Here is a 17,765-nt window from a genome sequence, read left to right as displayed (position 1 = left end):
ACAGTGCCTTGTTCTTACTGATATTTGAGTATTTGTGTTTCAGTTACTGACAATCACATTTGCTAGCGACCATTGTTTAGTAGGGCGGTTTATATTAAAGATGACATCACTTATTTAATAGCTTACTCCAGATAATCTCATACATGGCCGTTTTCAGAACGGTGAATAAAAAAAAAAGCATGGCGATATCACCTGAAATAATGTACTGCTAATGGCTTCTAGTAGACTTGATTAGTAGACAAAATGTGATTTCATTTTGTTGTGTGTGTGTAATTTATATATATATATATATATATATATATATATATATATATATATATATATATATATATATATATATATATATATATATATATATATATATATATAATGTGCTCCCTTGAGAGAGATGTACAACATATCGAAACTTTTTGCTGTAGCCTGCTGGTTGACCAGAAAAAAAGATTTTTCTGAATCGATACACTTTTTTTTTTATTAAGCTCAACTGTGTTTTCTTTCTGTGATTTTAATAATTGGCTTTATATATAAATCCTACATTTTGCTGTCAACAATTGTATTGAACTGAACATATTAAGCAAGTAAAACATGGACATGTGCAGCTCCCAAACTCAGATATACATTTACAGGTGTTGTGGCATTTTGACATACACTCTTTTTTTTTTTTTGTAGCACTTCAGCATATTCCGGGATCCGCAAAAGAGAGATTTTGTTGAAGTAACAATTTATGCACATTTTTTTCAAACAAACTTTTTTTTATTAAATGCTGTAGTGGTTAAACTGAACACTATTTATCATGAGGTGGTTAAATGTCAACAAAACGTCTAAAGAAAATGTACAAAATGAAATTTACTGGTTGCATAAATATTAAGCCCCTTAAGTCAGTACATAGTGTGGAGTAGTCTGCATAGATTCTGCATGTAAAATAATTTGAAAGCGTCAAGGAGTACGCTCAGGTGCCAACAAAATATGAAAACTTTGCAGAGGAGTGACTGTGTGTGTGTGTATATATTATATGTATGCATATATGTATGGGTGTGTGATACACACACACACACACACACAGTGATTCAAGCTCCTGCTGCTTGGTATTAAAATACAAGGTCTCTATAGGCTGCGTATTGAAATTGGATTGGAGTTTTACCCTTTAATGACGCAAAGTTGTATAGCTCCCCTATCCTACACAGTGGGGGTAGAAAACTGCATCTCTGTGCTGTCACTTCATTAAGCAGCATCTCCATACTCCTTTTTTTGTAATGCTGTCTCCTCTATCCTTATAGATGCTTTGTGATAGAAAAATCTGTTCCTTTAGCACCTCATGTGATCTATAAGAACTAATGCAAACAATGTAATTTTATTAATTTTATGTTCGTAGTGAACCCATTTAAAACACCATAGGCAAATGTTTTCATGAAAATAATTGATAGCTACTATATTGTGTGTGTATATATATAATATATATATATATATATATATATATATAAAATATATAGTAACTTCATATAACGAACACCAATTTAACGATCAATTTTTTCCCCAATGCAAATTAGCCCTTGTAGAACGTAAACTAATCACGTACAGAATCGACCCGGATATAACAATCTCAGTACTGACTGAAACTGAACTTCCAGTGTCAAGTGTGTTATTCTCTCAGTGAAAACAAAGACCATGGTTCACTAATTCAAAGATGACCTATTACAGTACGAATCATTCGTGACGAACACAGTCATTGTGTCAGTCATCTTCAAACAAACTGCAACCAGGCAACGGCCATGAGGAGCAATCTACGCTGGATAGTTTTTTCATGAAAAAGGACATGCAGTGTTTACGCTAGGCCGCGCCAATGCCCCCCTAAAATAAAAAATGTCCCGCTGAATTTCTCTTAACGCGCCTGTGTGTCTCCCTTCCCAGACCAGGCGCAGTACCAAAAATACATTTTGTATTAACATGACATGTCTGATGGCAGGCTAATCCTTTTTTACTTGTTTGTTTACACTTGCTTTTATCATAATTAAACTCCCATGCCATTATTCTCCAGTCCAATAGAATGCGCGCTCACCCTCCAGTAAAGCCTGGACAACATTCCGCTTGTTAACAACATGGCCCGGCGCAAATATAACCCTGTATCCCTGTTACACCCTACCATTACTTCTGGAAGAATAAGTAATTAGCTTCGGCATTAATTGTTGAAATGTAGGCTATTATATTTGTGCTTAAATACTGTGAAATTCATCTGCTGAAACTTACCTATCTGTCTTCTGTTTGGAGACACGGAGTGACATAGCAAGTGAATGGGAGAAATGCGTACTATAGTACAGTTTATAGACAAAGTGCAGTAGATTTGTGAAACAAACCGTGTCATTGATTTAAAAAAATATATATATAAAAAAAAGTAGCCTACGATAATGTTATGTGTTTTTTCTGTGACAAATGCTAAATTTCACGGCCAAAATAATTCAGCATGTGTTAAGCACCAACTGTCTCTTGGCCATTTCACCAGTAGGCCTATAATGGCATGATAAAAACAAAAAAAATTAATAAATACATTTTCATATATTGTATAGTGTATGTGATTTTATATAACACTGTATATATGCAAGCAATACATCTTGCTGTGAACACAACTGGAATCGGAATAAAGGAAATTATTTTGTAATACAGTTCGTGAGAAATTCTGAAGTGGCGGACAATGCATTTTATTTAGTACCACTCGCCAATCTATTGCAAACTTTGTCTTGTAATTGTTTAATCATTAACACCAGACTTATATGCTGTGACCGAGCATTCAGTGCACACATGACTAATTTACATATTAAATATGTACGTTTTAAATAAGCTCTGTTATAAATGTCATATAAACAGTTGGGCGGTTACTGCAGTCTGTCTTTGGGATAAATATATATATATATATATATATATATATATATATATATATTTTTTTTTTTTTAAACATGGCAGGGAGGGGGTTAATCCTCCCTGCCAAAAACATGTGTGAATGCACATTTTGGTTAATTAAAGAATGAAATTATCACCCACACCTGGGGATCATTGCAAATTAGGACCAGGTGCAGGGTATAAATAGTCAGCAGCCAGTCTACTTGGGGCTGCTGAGTAGAAGGGAGCAGAAGGTGCGCTCTTTTCCTGAGCAGTCATATATTGTAAGTTCTGCATTAACCTGTGTGGTTATTTGTTTTATGCCAGGTAAACTGCATAGCTGTCTATATATATATATATATATATATATATATATATATATATATATATATATATATATATATATATATATATGATATATATAATATATATATTTTAGAATTATTTATCTTGCTTGGTTTAATTCAAATGCATTTAAAAGATACAACACCATGCTGCCAATATATGCAAGTGTGCGCACCATCATATAAACACATTGCACTAAAAAGCTTTCTCGACTGGTGTATTGAAACGTCACTGCTACACGCAGCTGACTGACACACTCGCACAGCCCACCTCCGTTAAAGAGGAACGCACCAAAAGACTGATTGCTATAACGCTTTCTTTCTGTTTCCATCGCGGAAGCTGCATTTGCTGCCAGTGCCATTAGTCTCGTAGCCTACTTTTAATATTTATGTGTTTAGTGAGGCGGTTAATGGATCAGGGCAGTTATGTGACTGTCAGATATGCGACGTTCCACTGTGTGAACATTTTATACTATAAAAACAAATGCCCTTACAATTCATGTAGTACATTTGTTATTGTTTTAGCCCTGCAAACTCGTAAGAGCAGACAAGTGCCGTATCTGTTCTACCAGTGACAGTATGTTGTATGTGTCATTAGGGTTGCGTTGGAAACTGAAAAGGGAAGGAAAGCTATGGAAAGAGCAGTTGTATTACTAGGTTATTAACGTTTGAAAGTGTTATACTTTTTGTATTGTGTAGAACTACAATAAAATACTTTAACCGCTTAATATTTTTTTAATCACCTTTGGCGTGGCTTAAGTTTTTCCACTGTGGCTAAAAAATTGTTTTAGCCATAGTGGCTAAAATTCCTGGAGGGAACGTAGATGGTCCCCAAGAGCTTTTATTTAAGATTTTGCAGAAGCCATTACTGTTTCTAAGAGCTGGACTTATGCATTTAATTTAGGTTAAAAGTGGATGTAATTACTTGTCCCATGTGAGGGAATGCAAATTTAAGAATAATGAAAATAATGTTTTAATGTTGTCATTATTGTTCGTCATATGTTTATGGGAATGAGGCATTCCTTATACCAAGCAGAATTGTACTTTTACCCTTGTGCAATACACTGACTCAGCTTCCCATAGTAAAATGGGTAGGATGAAGCAATTTTTTTGATGGCAGTATTCGGTACTGTTCATGGTTTTTCATTCTTTCTATGCTATCGATTCCTTGCTGGTAAAAGGGTTATTTTTTTATTGCAAGAAGCGAGAGGTCATCTCCTTTCTTTACTTTTATTAAAAATAAATAATTGTAATTCTCCTATCGGTTCCCAGAGACTCTTTATTACAGTGCCTGTTAAGCATGCTTTGAGAACCTGCTATTCTTTAGGAAAGGGTATTGAGAGGTGCCCAGGTAATAAGTGTTTGTGGCCATGGGAGTTGTTGTGATTTCCCTCTTAAATGTCTGGCTAGCTAGAGGAAATGCAACAGTATTTTAAGCAGTGTTCTGTGGATTTTCTCAGGGCAAACTCGGTAGACAACTGAGGAGCAGACAGTATATTGATACAGTATTGTACAGTTTTTTTTTCCTTTTGGTCTGTACCCTGCTCGACCATCTGTGCTCATGTACTACCACCTTGCACCTGGAACTCCGGATACCAGACCAATAATAAAAACCAGATTGTGACAGGATTGTTGCACAGTGATGCCTTATGCAGGTACCAGTCATCGGGTCACAACTCAGGGTTGCTGACCTTTAAGACTGGATTTGCAACATGATATACCTAAAGTCAAAAGTATCACACACAAATCTAGTAGGTGCATTTTTAGTTTTATTGGATAGAAATGGCAAGCACATCTAGAGCACAGACCCTGTTAGAGTTGCTCTCTTTAAGTAAAGGAATTCTGAGGGTCATGTGTACTTGAGATGATACAGTAGATGAGTGCCTAGTTTTAAATGTCAATAGTTTAAAAATTAATGTAATTCTTGTAAAAAAAAAAAAAAAAAAAAAAAGTTATCCTATGTATTTAAATAAATGAATCCATGTAATGCGAGACTTTGCTTGCCAAAGTGGAATTTAGTTTAAAAGCAAAAAAAGAGTAGATCTAGACATTAAATTAAGTTTTTTTTTTTTTTAATTGATTCTTTTGGCTTATTGTTTATGCAACATCTGTCGCCACTAGCAACTCGGCTCTCACCTGCCAGAGCTCATGCTGTTGATGTGTCATTCTCATTGTGATGTTTTGTTCAGTAATTGCTTGTATACCTCCAGAAAGTTGAGACGTCTAAGGTTGTTGCCCTTTCCTTTTACTTCACTACACCCAGTGAAAACTAAGTTCAGATAAGCACCATCAAGGTCTCTCTGTCTAGCTCTCTCAGAGAGAGTGTGTAGTGTTTTCGGGTTCTCCTGGGACAGAAATGAGACTGTAACCGTGACTAGATGAAGGCTCAAGCCATTTATTATTTACAGTAATTAAAATGAGCACACAATAAAACCATAAAGTGAGAGGAAGGGGACTGTGAATATAAATGTTTTTATGAATATAAATGATTTTATATTGTTAGTATTTTTTTCCTTTGATCCCTTTTCTCTCTTCTCTCACTCCACACACTCTGTTCTCTGTTGCTTTTGCTGTCTCTACCCCTGGTCTTTTCCTTGCACTCCCTTATATGCCCTCGCTTCCCCCAAACCTGCTTCCCAATTTTCATCCACACACCATGCAGTCCCTGCACGCATACACCTGTTGAAGCTAGTCCTGATGTGACATACCTAAGTTGGAATCAATAACAGTTATGGCTCCCTAAAAATAGGCTTACATTTTATTTTCTTAAATAAACAGGATTTTAATAAATAAATAAATAAAAATAATATAATAATAATAATAATAAAGGTACATTAGTAAACACTCCTACAGATCGATCAGTCGAAAGAAAACTGACAGAGACGGCACCAGACGGAATGACGGGAAAAAATCGTCGGCTGTATCGCCTTGCCGACCACAAAGCTCCACTTAAAATTGTTTTCAAATATGTTAATTATATGTGTTGCATTTTACAAAAATGCTGGCTGGTTTGTGGAGTTGGAGGTTAACGTCTGTGAGTGATTACTACCCACAATAGTTAATGTATTCGCGTACACATGTGGTCTTCACTAAATTTTCACTGTAGCCCTCGGGATGAAATTGTTAGCTAGGTGGCTACATTTGTATTTATTTATTTATTGTTAAATTAGCAGTGAGAGAATCTGCCAGAGCTGACAGACACTGAATCTACTAGGTTGGATACTAACGAGAGCATATAATTCAAACTCATTAGATTTAATTCACCTCGGGCAAGCGTTGTGCTTGACTAGCTGTAGGGGGGGAAAAGCTGATCTTCTATTGGTTACAAAGAACCCCAGACATGCCTGTCAATACAGCCTCTGGGCAAGGCACAGAATAATTTTTTAAACTTAAGGTATTAAGTTTTTTGTAAATTAGAAAATAAGTGATACTGATTTCTTAATATATGAACCAGACATTTTAAATGCAGCAATCTAGTAAAGTTTAAAAAAAAAAAAAAAAAAAAAAAAGTAGCATCTAAGATATTAGTGGATTAATTGAAATCATGTTGTGTAATTTTGTAAAATTATTTGAGACTACTATGTGGTCAAAAGTGTACTTGCTGGCATGCTTAAAATAAATAAATAAATACTGTTTAGAAGCATTTCAGACCGACTTTCCCGGGCAATTTTTTTTCTATAGATTCATGTTGTTAACCTAGTTTGCCATTTACCATATTTATTTTTTATAATTTTTATTTTTTTTTAGATTTAAATGCTATGTTCAAAAAAAAAGTTTTACTAGATTTGAACAGAAGTGATAGTAGATATTTATTGGACATGTACAATCCATCGATTTTGTGAAAATATTAAAACATTAAGATTGATAAATATGTTTAATGATAGAAATGAAATGCTTATATATGAAATTGTGTACAAAATCCTGACAACTCAAGCAATCCTATCCAGACAGTGCACTGGTATATGTCACATGACTGTTCTGCTCCAGTGTAAAATGGACTAAAAATATATCAATTTGAAGGCTATTTCAAGCCAGTTTAATAGCGTGGAACGATCTATGGTGTCAAAAGCAGCACTAAGATCTAGGAGAATTTAAATTGAAGGGAAGCTAGAGTCAGAATTACGAGATCATTTACTACCCTAACAAGGGCAGTCTATGTGCAACACGAAATCCAGATTGAAATTTTTCCAGTACGCTATTACAAGCTAGAAATATATGTAATTGGTTGGCAACAACTCTATGAAACCTATTGTATATTGGCCTATAGATAAGTGCTTCAGGATCAAGGTGTTTTTTTTTATTTTGTTTGTTGTTTTTGAGCAAAAGTTTTACCACCATGACTTTAAATGCAAAGGGAACTCTACCAGAGAATTATAAATTAATTGATGCATGTATTAATGGCACAGAATAGTTAAATCAGATAAAGAATGGTCCATAGTAGAAGGATTCTGAGAAATATGATCCCTAACGTCAATTTTATTATTTAAAATGTAAGAAATCATTACAACTAATATTAGACCCAGTAGTGGAGGTATTAGTAGGTGGATTTATTCATTTTGATCTGTAGACGGAAAAAGAAAGCGAAGATTGTTTTTGTTTCAATCAGGTTAGAGTAATATAAAGCTCTAGCTTGGGACAAAACCTTCCTGTATTTAACCTGATGGTTTTTCCAAACAAGGTAATAAACTTGCAGATTGATACCCTTCCATCTACATTCCAGTTTACGACCCTTACATTTAATATATACAGTGTTTGTTTGTGTGTGTGTGTGTGTGTATATAAAGTTGACAGTGCATAATTGCATGGCCTCAGGACCGGTGTGAGGTCATGCACATAACCATACTGATGGAATACAATGGGATACAATGACAATGGGTGTATGTGTACATGTATATACGTCTCATTTTGATCAGATTCATAACTTTATTTTTCACTTATATTTTATTACAAGTAACTTAAATATTGAACACATTCAGAAAAAGAAACCAACTTGAAATAAATTATACACTCAATGCAAATGACACTGTTCCCTGGCAACGCACGATATGAAAAGTAAAGTAATTTACAGTATAACAGCCCGCATAAACAAAGTTATTGTAATACTGTACAGTTTATCAGGTGTGTACAGTACCTTACTATAGATCTTATGATTGCATGTAGCAAAAAAATACTTGATGGAAGTATTCGGCAAATTTGACTGACAACTATTTGCCTCCATGATGGCCAGAGGTGAAAGTAAGCCGGTACGGCCCGGTACTGTGTACCGGTTAAACATTTTCTCACGGTCATTTTATATTTCGATTTATCAAAGTGGTTGTTTAGCCTACATAAGTTTATTTGTATTTTAAGCCCTTTCCTGCCTCTCCCAGCTTCTTGGTTGTCCGGGTTACTATTGATGTTTAAGCAAAAGAACTTGAAGTCACTCGGGTCCCCTTCAAACAACTTACAATGACAGAGGGGTGATCGCATTGGTAATCGTCACTCTTGCAGGGAGCGACGCTGACTTTGAAAGGGGGTTCCACATACCTGTCAGCGTTGAGCCTTTAAAATAAGGGAACTTTTGTAAACTGAAATCTTAGTGGCCTGAATTGAAGAGAATACCTTCTAAGACAAAAGCATCCAACTATTGCACTTTATTATTTGGTAGAATGATAGGCTGTGATACGCTGCTGCTTCTAACTGTTTTTAAAAAGGAAAAATGTCAAAGAACAACCATGAGATTCACAATCAAAACTAACTGTACTCGGAAGTAAACATTTTGCACATAGTTTAGTGCATATTCTTAGGAAACATGTAGAGCAAAAACAACCTTATTTTTTGTCCCAGTCAGAAACAGTTGAGTAGGACAAATTTTATTTAGGTTGTGTTAGCGCCATTCAAAAATAAAATAAAACAATCTTATCAATTTTTTTTTTTTGTTTAATCATTTGGATTGCTTATCATGTTAAGGGTAGTACTAATAGCTGATCTCCTTTTTAAATCTTTTTGTATGTGTTTTGAGATTATGTAACGAAAACAAGGTTATCTGAAGTAAATACACCCGATGTTTCATTTTTAAACTATTTTTGTGTTATTTCAAGTATTGTGTTATATTACTTTTTAAAAAAAAAATGCTGTGGCTTTTCTGTTCCATACCACATCATGGATCGTTATTGGTTTGTTACCTGTTTGACAATGTGGTCAATAATCCTTACACTATCAGGGCACTAGAGCAGACATGCTGAAGAGAGCTTTGAAACCAGAAATTTGAAGTTATAAGTTTAAAAAGTTGCCAGGATGTTAACAATGAAAATAAAAATGAGTTATGTTATTTAAACAGTTGAAGCAACACGTGGAGACTTGTAACACTATTTCAGAACCCTGCCACTTACTCTAACTTTTAATGTAAAAATTCTAAATGAATAATATTAAATGAATAAAAAATTCTTAACAATACATATTCTGGTAAGTATATTAAATAAAAATTCAAACCGGATTTAGGATTTTATTTTCATTCACTATTCTGTATGCTTTCGTGACTTTTTTTGCCTGTTGTAAACAAGTTGTGGAGTTGATCTTGTTTTCAAGTTATTCGGTTTTTTATTTTTATTTATTTATTTTTTTAAACTAGTTTAGGATACACACTGCTCAAAAAATTGAAGAATGTAAGTGCAACGTATGTTGATTCATGTTGTGTGCCGAGCGCTCTATTCTACCTTCAAAATCTGTGAGACTATTCAGCAAAAACACAGGATTTTCACCAGGGGGGTGGTTGGGTGCCTATGCAACCTGCTTGTCCCTCAGTGCCACGGCTACATTGACTAACCTGTCCCTAAAGACGTGTGCAATGCAGTGTGACCAGCAACAGATGTGTTATAGGGGTCACGAATCCCAGGAACCTTCAGTATAGATAAGACACACTTCCATTTGAACAGTGAGCATTGTGGGCACTTAAAGCCAATGTCTAATTTGCAGGCCAGCTACTGTATACAGAGCAGTGTATTAGTTACAAGACATCAGTTTTAAAACCTAGCATATTGAGCCACCTACTATTTGACCTTTGACAAATCACTCCATCTCCCTTTGGTTTTCCTGTACCAAGTGGTGAATCTGATCACACTACTGCAAATGAGACTGCTTCTCAAAAAGAAAAGCCTAATGCATGGTTTACCCCATGGTGGTTTAAAGCTAAGTGTCTCGGGGCCTTGACATTTGATTATATAGTTGGTTTACAGGCACTATCACATATTGGATAAAATCAGATACTGCCACTCTGTGCAGTATAGGAGCCAACACTGTCATATTGAAGACAGTTATTACATTAACTTTTGTTTCTCTACAGGTATAAAGGATGTGATTTATCTGTCCGACAAGTATCATGATTCCCCAGAAATGACTGCCTCAAGACGGTTGTTTGACTTGGTGGGAATTAAATACACGTAAGTCTTCAAAGGTTTTTAAGTGAAGATCATTTTTCCCAAAGGGAGCCAAAGCAATAGGGGGTACATTTCAGGTGAAACCAACATAGGTTTGAGCTTTTAATGTGTGACAAGCTTCTCTAATTATGATTTTTTTTTCCCCCCCTGTTAATACTTTTTTTGTATCCTCATTCAAAAAAGTGTACCCTCATATGCTGATTGTCAGTCTGTCACACTGTACCAGGTGAACACGATAACTGTCTTCACCAAACGTTTGATACGGCAAAAGGTGATGTAGCAGTTACAGGCAATAACACATAGCAGAATAAAAATCCCAGGGAAGCTAGTTCAGAGCCATTTGTAAAACCAAAACAGTATGATTCAATATCTTCTCACTGTTGTCAATGTTAGCCTTTTTGTTTTTTTTGAAAATGCTAAACACAATTGCAATGTTATAACAGGAGAGTCTGAAAAATAATTGCCTAACTATTGTTATGATCATATTTTGAAACTGTGTTTAAAAAAAAAAAAAAAAAAAAAGTTAGTAGTTCTAAAGTGAAGCATTTGAATGGATTGTCTGCTTCATTTCAAATCTTATTTTATTATTTGTAAAAGTGATCGATCTACTTTTTATGCTGGATTAACCTGCCATGATTTAATAGATTGTATTCTTTATTTATGTATCTGAGAATTGCCCAAGTTACTTGTCATTTTGAGACCCTGTGGATAAGTGGGTGCAGGTGAAGGCGATGCTGCAGGGTAGAATGAACAGACAGACAACAATTTACAGGTGCAAGGGTGTTTATTGAATGAACAATGTCCAGAGCCTGACGGCAAATAACTGTAAATAATAATGCTGGAGTGATACAGCGACGTGTATCACTCGGTATTTATAATCCCCGGGTTTGACCCGTAACCAGAAGTCCAGTCCTGCACACCGACACGTAACACAAAACACACACACAGTTTACAGTGAGTGATATTAGTGCTCATGGTGCACACAGTTCTCTGTGAACAAAAGGAAAGTGCTGGTGTCTGTTTGATGCTGGCTGATTAGCGACAGCTCTGGATCGTGTTGGTAGTCTAGAAATGACAAACCAGTTTTTACTTACCTCCTTGTGCTCCGTCTTTCGGGTGAGACGTTGTTGTAAGTGACTCTACAGCTGATGCATAGCTCACACACCCTAGTCTCTAAGTCGCTTTGGATAAAGGTGTCTACTAAATAATAAGTTAATAATAATTTTATTCTATTCTAAGTGTTATTTGCACAAGTTTAAACCCTGTCAGTCCCGTTTGTATAAATCTACTTTTACCTTCTGCATTAAAGCATTTTAAAAGAAAATCAAAACAGACATGCATTCTCTGTAAAATGAGTGTTCAAGTAATGCATGTCATTATTAAAACATAACTAAATTTACAATTACAAAATTCTACTTAGTACTGTACAATAACTTTCTTTGGCAATTGTGTACAAGTTTATAATGTTCTATTTATACATACATATATATCCGGTTTCCTTTGCCCCACCCCCCCCATCTTTAATCCTTTGTAAAAATGACACCTAATTATCTGACGCCCAGTTACCTAAATATCATACGTGTTACTTTTGAAATTAGTTTCATTTCTTTATTTCCAGCTATGCAAGTTAGGTTTCACAAAATATGCAAGTAATACTTTTTTTGGATTGTAATGTGGTTAAGGAATTAAAAAAAAAAAACTGAGAAGGCAAGAGGATGGGGTAGATATGAGGGGGGATGCAAGGCTGTAAAGTGTCCTGGAAAACTATTCTTAACCGTGGGTGGAAACCCTGTTTTACAAGTAGATGGTACCATTACTATATGCTTCACTCCATTTCTGATTTCAATATTAAATCTTAATTCACACAGAACGACCATTTTGAAGCAGAAACACACACGACACAAAGTGACGACTCGCTGTTGATTCAAACACTTCCACCTCTGTGGGTCTAATAGTATAGATTTTAATATTGTAAATTTGTAGATTTGGACTGCCTACTGATACCACCTCTTCTAAATCACCATTGTTCTACCCAGCCATTCTGAATTTGTGGTAAAAGATTAACTAGGGAAACACGACTTGTGGGACATATCTTCAGAGGTGCAATTTAATGTTGATACAGGGATCCAGTATATTTTATCTGATGTCATCCACTGCCATAAAGGTATACAGTACCTTTGATTTCCATTCATCTATTTTTCTATACTCTGTCAGCCCTGCATCTCAACCAGCTGATAGTAAAAGCCCACCAACAGCAAGAACGTTGCGACTCCCCAGCATTGAATAGCTGTTGAACACGATAACCTTGGTGATGAATTCCATAAGAATTCATGTCCAGACTTCTCTTTCCGTGTGGTGCACAGTAATTGGTTCCCTCACAGGTCCAAGGTGCTAGAAGAGATTTAGGTGACATGTTATGAATTTAAAAATAAATAAATAAATAAATTCCATCAGACCTGCAGTAGGAATTGAAGCTATGTCAGAAGAACAAAACAAGCATTTATTGCCCTTTTTTTTGCTTTCTTTAACTTGCTCTTTTTCTTTTTTAGGCAATTTGTGCCAAAGCACAACAAGATTGTCATTGATTTTGATTCAATTAACCACTCGGGAAGGAGCCAAATGTCCAAGTGAATTATTTCACCTTGAACTGGCAGAGCTTTTACTGCAATTCGTTTCTGGGGCTGCTACAGGCATAGCTTTATATTTGTTCTTTTTTATGTAGTGTGTGTATGACATATTATATATATATATATATATATAATATATAAATATATAATATATATATATATATATATATATATACTAAGCATAACTGAGTAAAATGGTTATGTATATACTGTTTCAACAAGTTCGCCATCGATCATGTTGACATTGGCCTTATGTGCTTTCAGTCTTTGTCATCATGCATATTTTAAATGTTTTAATGTCTTTCTTTTCTTGTACCCTGTTTTGATCATATTTTAGTTCTTTGATTTGTTCTACACTCTTCATGTTATTTAATTGTTTAATAAAGTAGAACAAATTTTTTTTCTTCTGTGTATTCAATCACGTCCTGTGCAGCTCGACCAGTGGAGCTACAAAGCAAAATGATTTTTGTAAGAACTGTCTTACCATTGTTTTTGAAATATCTGTGTTACAAACTGAAGTGTAAAACACAAGAGGGAGCACTGGTAATATTGCTAGTATTCATATGTATGAAAATGGGTAGCACTTCTTTTAAAGTGTCAATTAATCATATACAGTATGTGGTGCACTTCCAATCAGTGTATGTCTCACATTTGCAGTTTAAGAAAAAACACACTTTAGAAAACCGGCACTTTCATTTCAAAACAAGGTATCTGCTGCTACACTAGGTTTGCAAGCCCTGGTTTGTGTAATGGTGCATATCCATGGTCATTTCCCCTGGAGATTGAAATTGTCTCCATGCCTTCAACATTTTCAATACCCAATCAGCTGCTTCCCCTGTTGTCTGTCATGGTTTGACTGAAGCCACTGCTAAGGTGAAATAGACCATGAAAAAGTAACATATATGGTGATTAGAAAGTAAGTTCCCATTTCTAATCACCCTGACAAGCAAACTGAGCGTTGTTTAACCTAGTTTTGAAATAAAAAATACTTGTAACACAGTACAGTGTTGCAACGAAGTGCATGACTGGTACGATTTAAGATTCTTTTTTAGCTACAACCCCTTAAAGTTCCATATGATATGGAATTTTAGTAATCCTCTACTCCAAGCCATTCTGTAAAATAACTTTTACGGTAATTGTAATTGATTTAAACTCTATTATAGAGCTACTACATTTTCACTCTAGGAGAAATTGTTTCTTAGGTCACATTTTCAATATAAAGGGCTATACGCACTGTAAGCATTATGAACAATACATGTATTTGTCTTGTCAAATAATTAATGTCTTGAGTGAAGTATTGCTTTGAGGTGTGTGTATTTTTTAACTTGGTTACTTTTCAGTAATGCTGTAGTTTTATTCCTTTTTTTTTTAAAACAATATCGTGAATTGTGACATTTGTTGACACTTGTTCACAAAATAAATGTCTGATTTGAAGATAATGTGATGTTCTTTTGTTGTAAATTGATATGACAGGATATTAAAGTTTGAGTTTTTGCAAGCTAGAACACATTTGAGAAAAGCCCAGAGTACTGCTGAAATTAGTTTGAAAAACTTTAAAATGTTGAAGCATGACTACTGTAGGATTGAAAGACCTGGTTTAATCTGTGTAACAAAGATACATTGAAGGCATGAATGAAAAAAGAACATAAATATATTTGCAAACAATTTCATTCTAATAAAATAATGCCATCCTGCAGGAATTGTTATATGCAGACTGAAGGATAGGTTTAAGGCAGGATTCAAATGGGTCACGTTCATAAAAACTTTTACCCCAGTGTTAAAAAAAATAAATAAATAAAACATTTTTTGGGGGGTGGGGTGAACATACCAATATATACAGTAATTGGCAATATGTTATGATTTATGGGCCATCACCATGTGGCGTCAGAACAAGTTTTTAAATTATATATACAGTATGCTGGCAGGCTGTTCATAGCCTCTTTAGTATTTCTAAATCAAACCTAACAGTGGAAATGCATGCATGTGTCTCAGTATTTATATTGAAGTGAAGTCTTAATTTCAAGTACTGTACACTGCCTATTGATGGCAGTAATGTTAATAATATAGTTCCCTCAGGGTATCCCCATAAAATATATAAAAGACTTTGTCCCATAGGAAAGACTGCTGCCTCTTAATGTTTCTAAATTCCGACGCTTCTTGTGAGACTTGCCTGGAATGTTGTGTGGGCACATGTCTTCAATTTTGCTTGGTGGTGCACCAGCTGCATTATTAGTAAGACATCATTAGATGCTTTATTGGTCTGCTTCAGTGACCAAAATCGCAGGGCAAATGATTTCCACATATTACGTTGGGTTTAAATTCAATTGTCAATTTACTGGAAGGAGAAGTTGCCAGTAAGCCTTGAATCCTGAAAAATGTGAATATCATAGTTTGCTTGGGGGTAATAGAATTAGGTGAAATAAATAAAAGCAATAAGAGTCGAGCGGGGACATTTAGTTCCCGTCAGGCCTGGCAGCTGATACAGCGGGTGATTCAACGACCTCTCACAGTGAGCTGCTAAGATTTGAAGATGGCACTGTAGAGGTATACATGTCCTGCCCAATTAAGTTATCTTCTTCTGATCTATTCATTTCAACGAAGAGCATGTTGGGCCTGGAGACATTTTTGCAGTAATGGCTAGGGTATTGTGCTAAAGCTGCAGTTCCAACATTATTTAAAGAAAAGCTTTCTGAATAGCAAGCTTTGACAGCATGCACAGTACACATTGATAATGAAGTCACTTTGCCATTAGAGCTACAGTTGAAACTTGTCCAGTTAGAGGGCAATCAACAAGCAATATGTTTCCAGCAGTACCACCACAAGCCATAATGATACTATTAAACCCTAATCAGAAATTGTCACGACAGGCTGGGATTAAATTCTACCATTCTTAATTGGAGTCTCAATAGATTTTAGTGAACAACCAGTCTTCAACTACGACAACAAGTGTACTTCTAATGTATATTGTGGTTTCGACTTGCTTGGATCAGATGAGCACTGAAAACTACCTGATGTGATACTGTCCGAATGTTGGAAGTACATACTTGCCGACTTTATATTAAGGTAATGTATTGAGGCAATCTCCCAAGTGCAGACCTTTGACAATCAGAATGCTCCTTTAAAGATAACTTAGTAGTACCTAAAACACAATAATCCATGACAGTTATACACCAGCGGCTCCTAAAGGAATCCACTCTTAATTGGATGTAAAGCACAGGTACAAGTTCTGAGTACTATTATTTGCAGTTTATTGACTATTACAGTATATATGTTAGGGCTCCAAACTGAAATACAACCCCATCAGGATCGGGTTGGCCTCGGCGCGTGCTGTGAATTGACATTTTTAGAACCCAGGAATATTTACGTGCTTGGCTTGGGGTTGTCTTGGGAATGACTCCATCACAGTGCTGAAAATTCACTTTACCTGAATCCGATCTGAAGAACAAGCTCCAATACCAGGAGATCCACCAGCCCTTCATGTCAAAGTGAGACTACTTTGAATTACAGATCTGAATTGTCATTCCTTCATGTAAAAGTGAGACTTGTTTGAATTATTCTCAGGGTAATCCCAAATGTGTCAAAATTGGTGGGTGGGGGGGGGGGGGACAAAAAACCTTATGAGGTAATAAATACATTGTAGGCCTATGTTTTTAAATACAATTATCAAATCATCTGATTTATATACATGTTACATAAAACTATCAAAGAAAACAAGTGTACAGTTCTTCACATAAACCATGTTTATTTTTTTTTTCATCTCCATGTAAAAGTGAGATTAGTTGGATTTATTGTCAAACTATTAAAAAAAAAAGGAAACAATATATTGAGTGATTCTAATGCTGGCATTAGCTTGTTTCACATCACTTATATCTGTGTATATATATTTTTTTGGCAAATTTGCTTTTTTACATTATTACTGTTTACCACCTGGACTTATATGGGAAATCTGGTTTCTTTCAAAGTGCAGCTGGTATGAAAGTATTGGATGCTAAATTGTGTTTTAGATTCTCAAAAGTTCAACATTTACTAGAAATATTTTTAGAAGCTACTGATTAGGTGTTGAAACACACTGTTTCAATTTGAATGTCATCCTGTTGTAGAAAACCACACATTTGAGTTCAAAATTAATACCGATCATAAACCTGTTAATTATTTTGATGATCTGCTTTTCAAAATCTTTGACTGTGTACTTTATTATTTCTGCTGGACTTTTGCAAATAAAGTCATTTTCTCACAATAAAAATATCTATAAAAATCCATATAAACAGATTGTGGGAATCGCAGGAATCGTGCTTGTTGCTCACAAGAAAATCCTGTTCTTCTGATTTAATATCACGTAATCTCCAGCAGAAAGGTCATACAAAATATAGACACCCCCCTAACACACACACTGTACATTTATGGACTACTTCAACACTAGAACCGCCGACAACAGTCATTACACTATGTAACACAATTTTTGTTCCTGGGTAGTAAGTGTTATTTCCTAATTGCTTATGCCTCAAAAG

At 35.1% G+C, this 17,765-nt stretch overlaps 1 protein-coding gene across 1 annotated transcript in view; it reads left to right on the top strand.

Annotated features, from left to right (window-relative positions):
• dctd (dCMP deaminase) overlaps positions 1 to 13,356 on the top strand; it is a 58,216-nt gene extending 44,860 nt beyond the window's left edge. Inside the window, exons 5-6 of the mRNA XM_041223713.1 lie at positions 10,537 to 10,633; positions 13,180 to 13,356. Of these exons, the coding sequence (XP_041079647.1) occupies positions 10,537 to 10,633; positions 13,180 to 13,261 (179 nt within the window). The 3' untranslated portion in view covers positions 13,262 to 13,356. The remainder of the gene's footprint in view (positions 1 to 10,536; positions 10,634 to 13,179) is intronic.
• Positions 13,357 to 17,765: the final 4,409 nt, after the last annotated feature.

The sequence above is a fragment of the Polyodon spathula genome, chromosome 2 (assembly GCF_017654505.1).
Source record: "Polyodon spathula isolate WHYD16114869_AA chromosome 2, ASM1765450v1, whole genome shotgun sequence".
NCBI lineage: Eukaryota > Metazoa > Chordata > Actinopteri > Acipenseriformes > Polyodontidae > Polyodon > Polyodon spathula.
The sequence above is the reverse complement of the archived record's forward strand: the minus strand, read 5'-3'. Positions and strand labels throughout refer to the sequence as shown.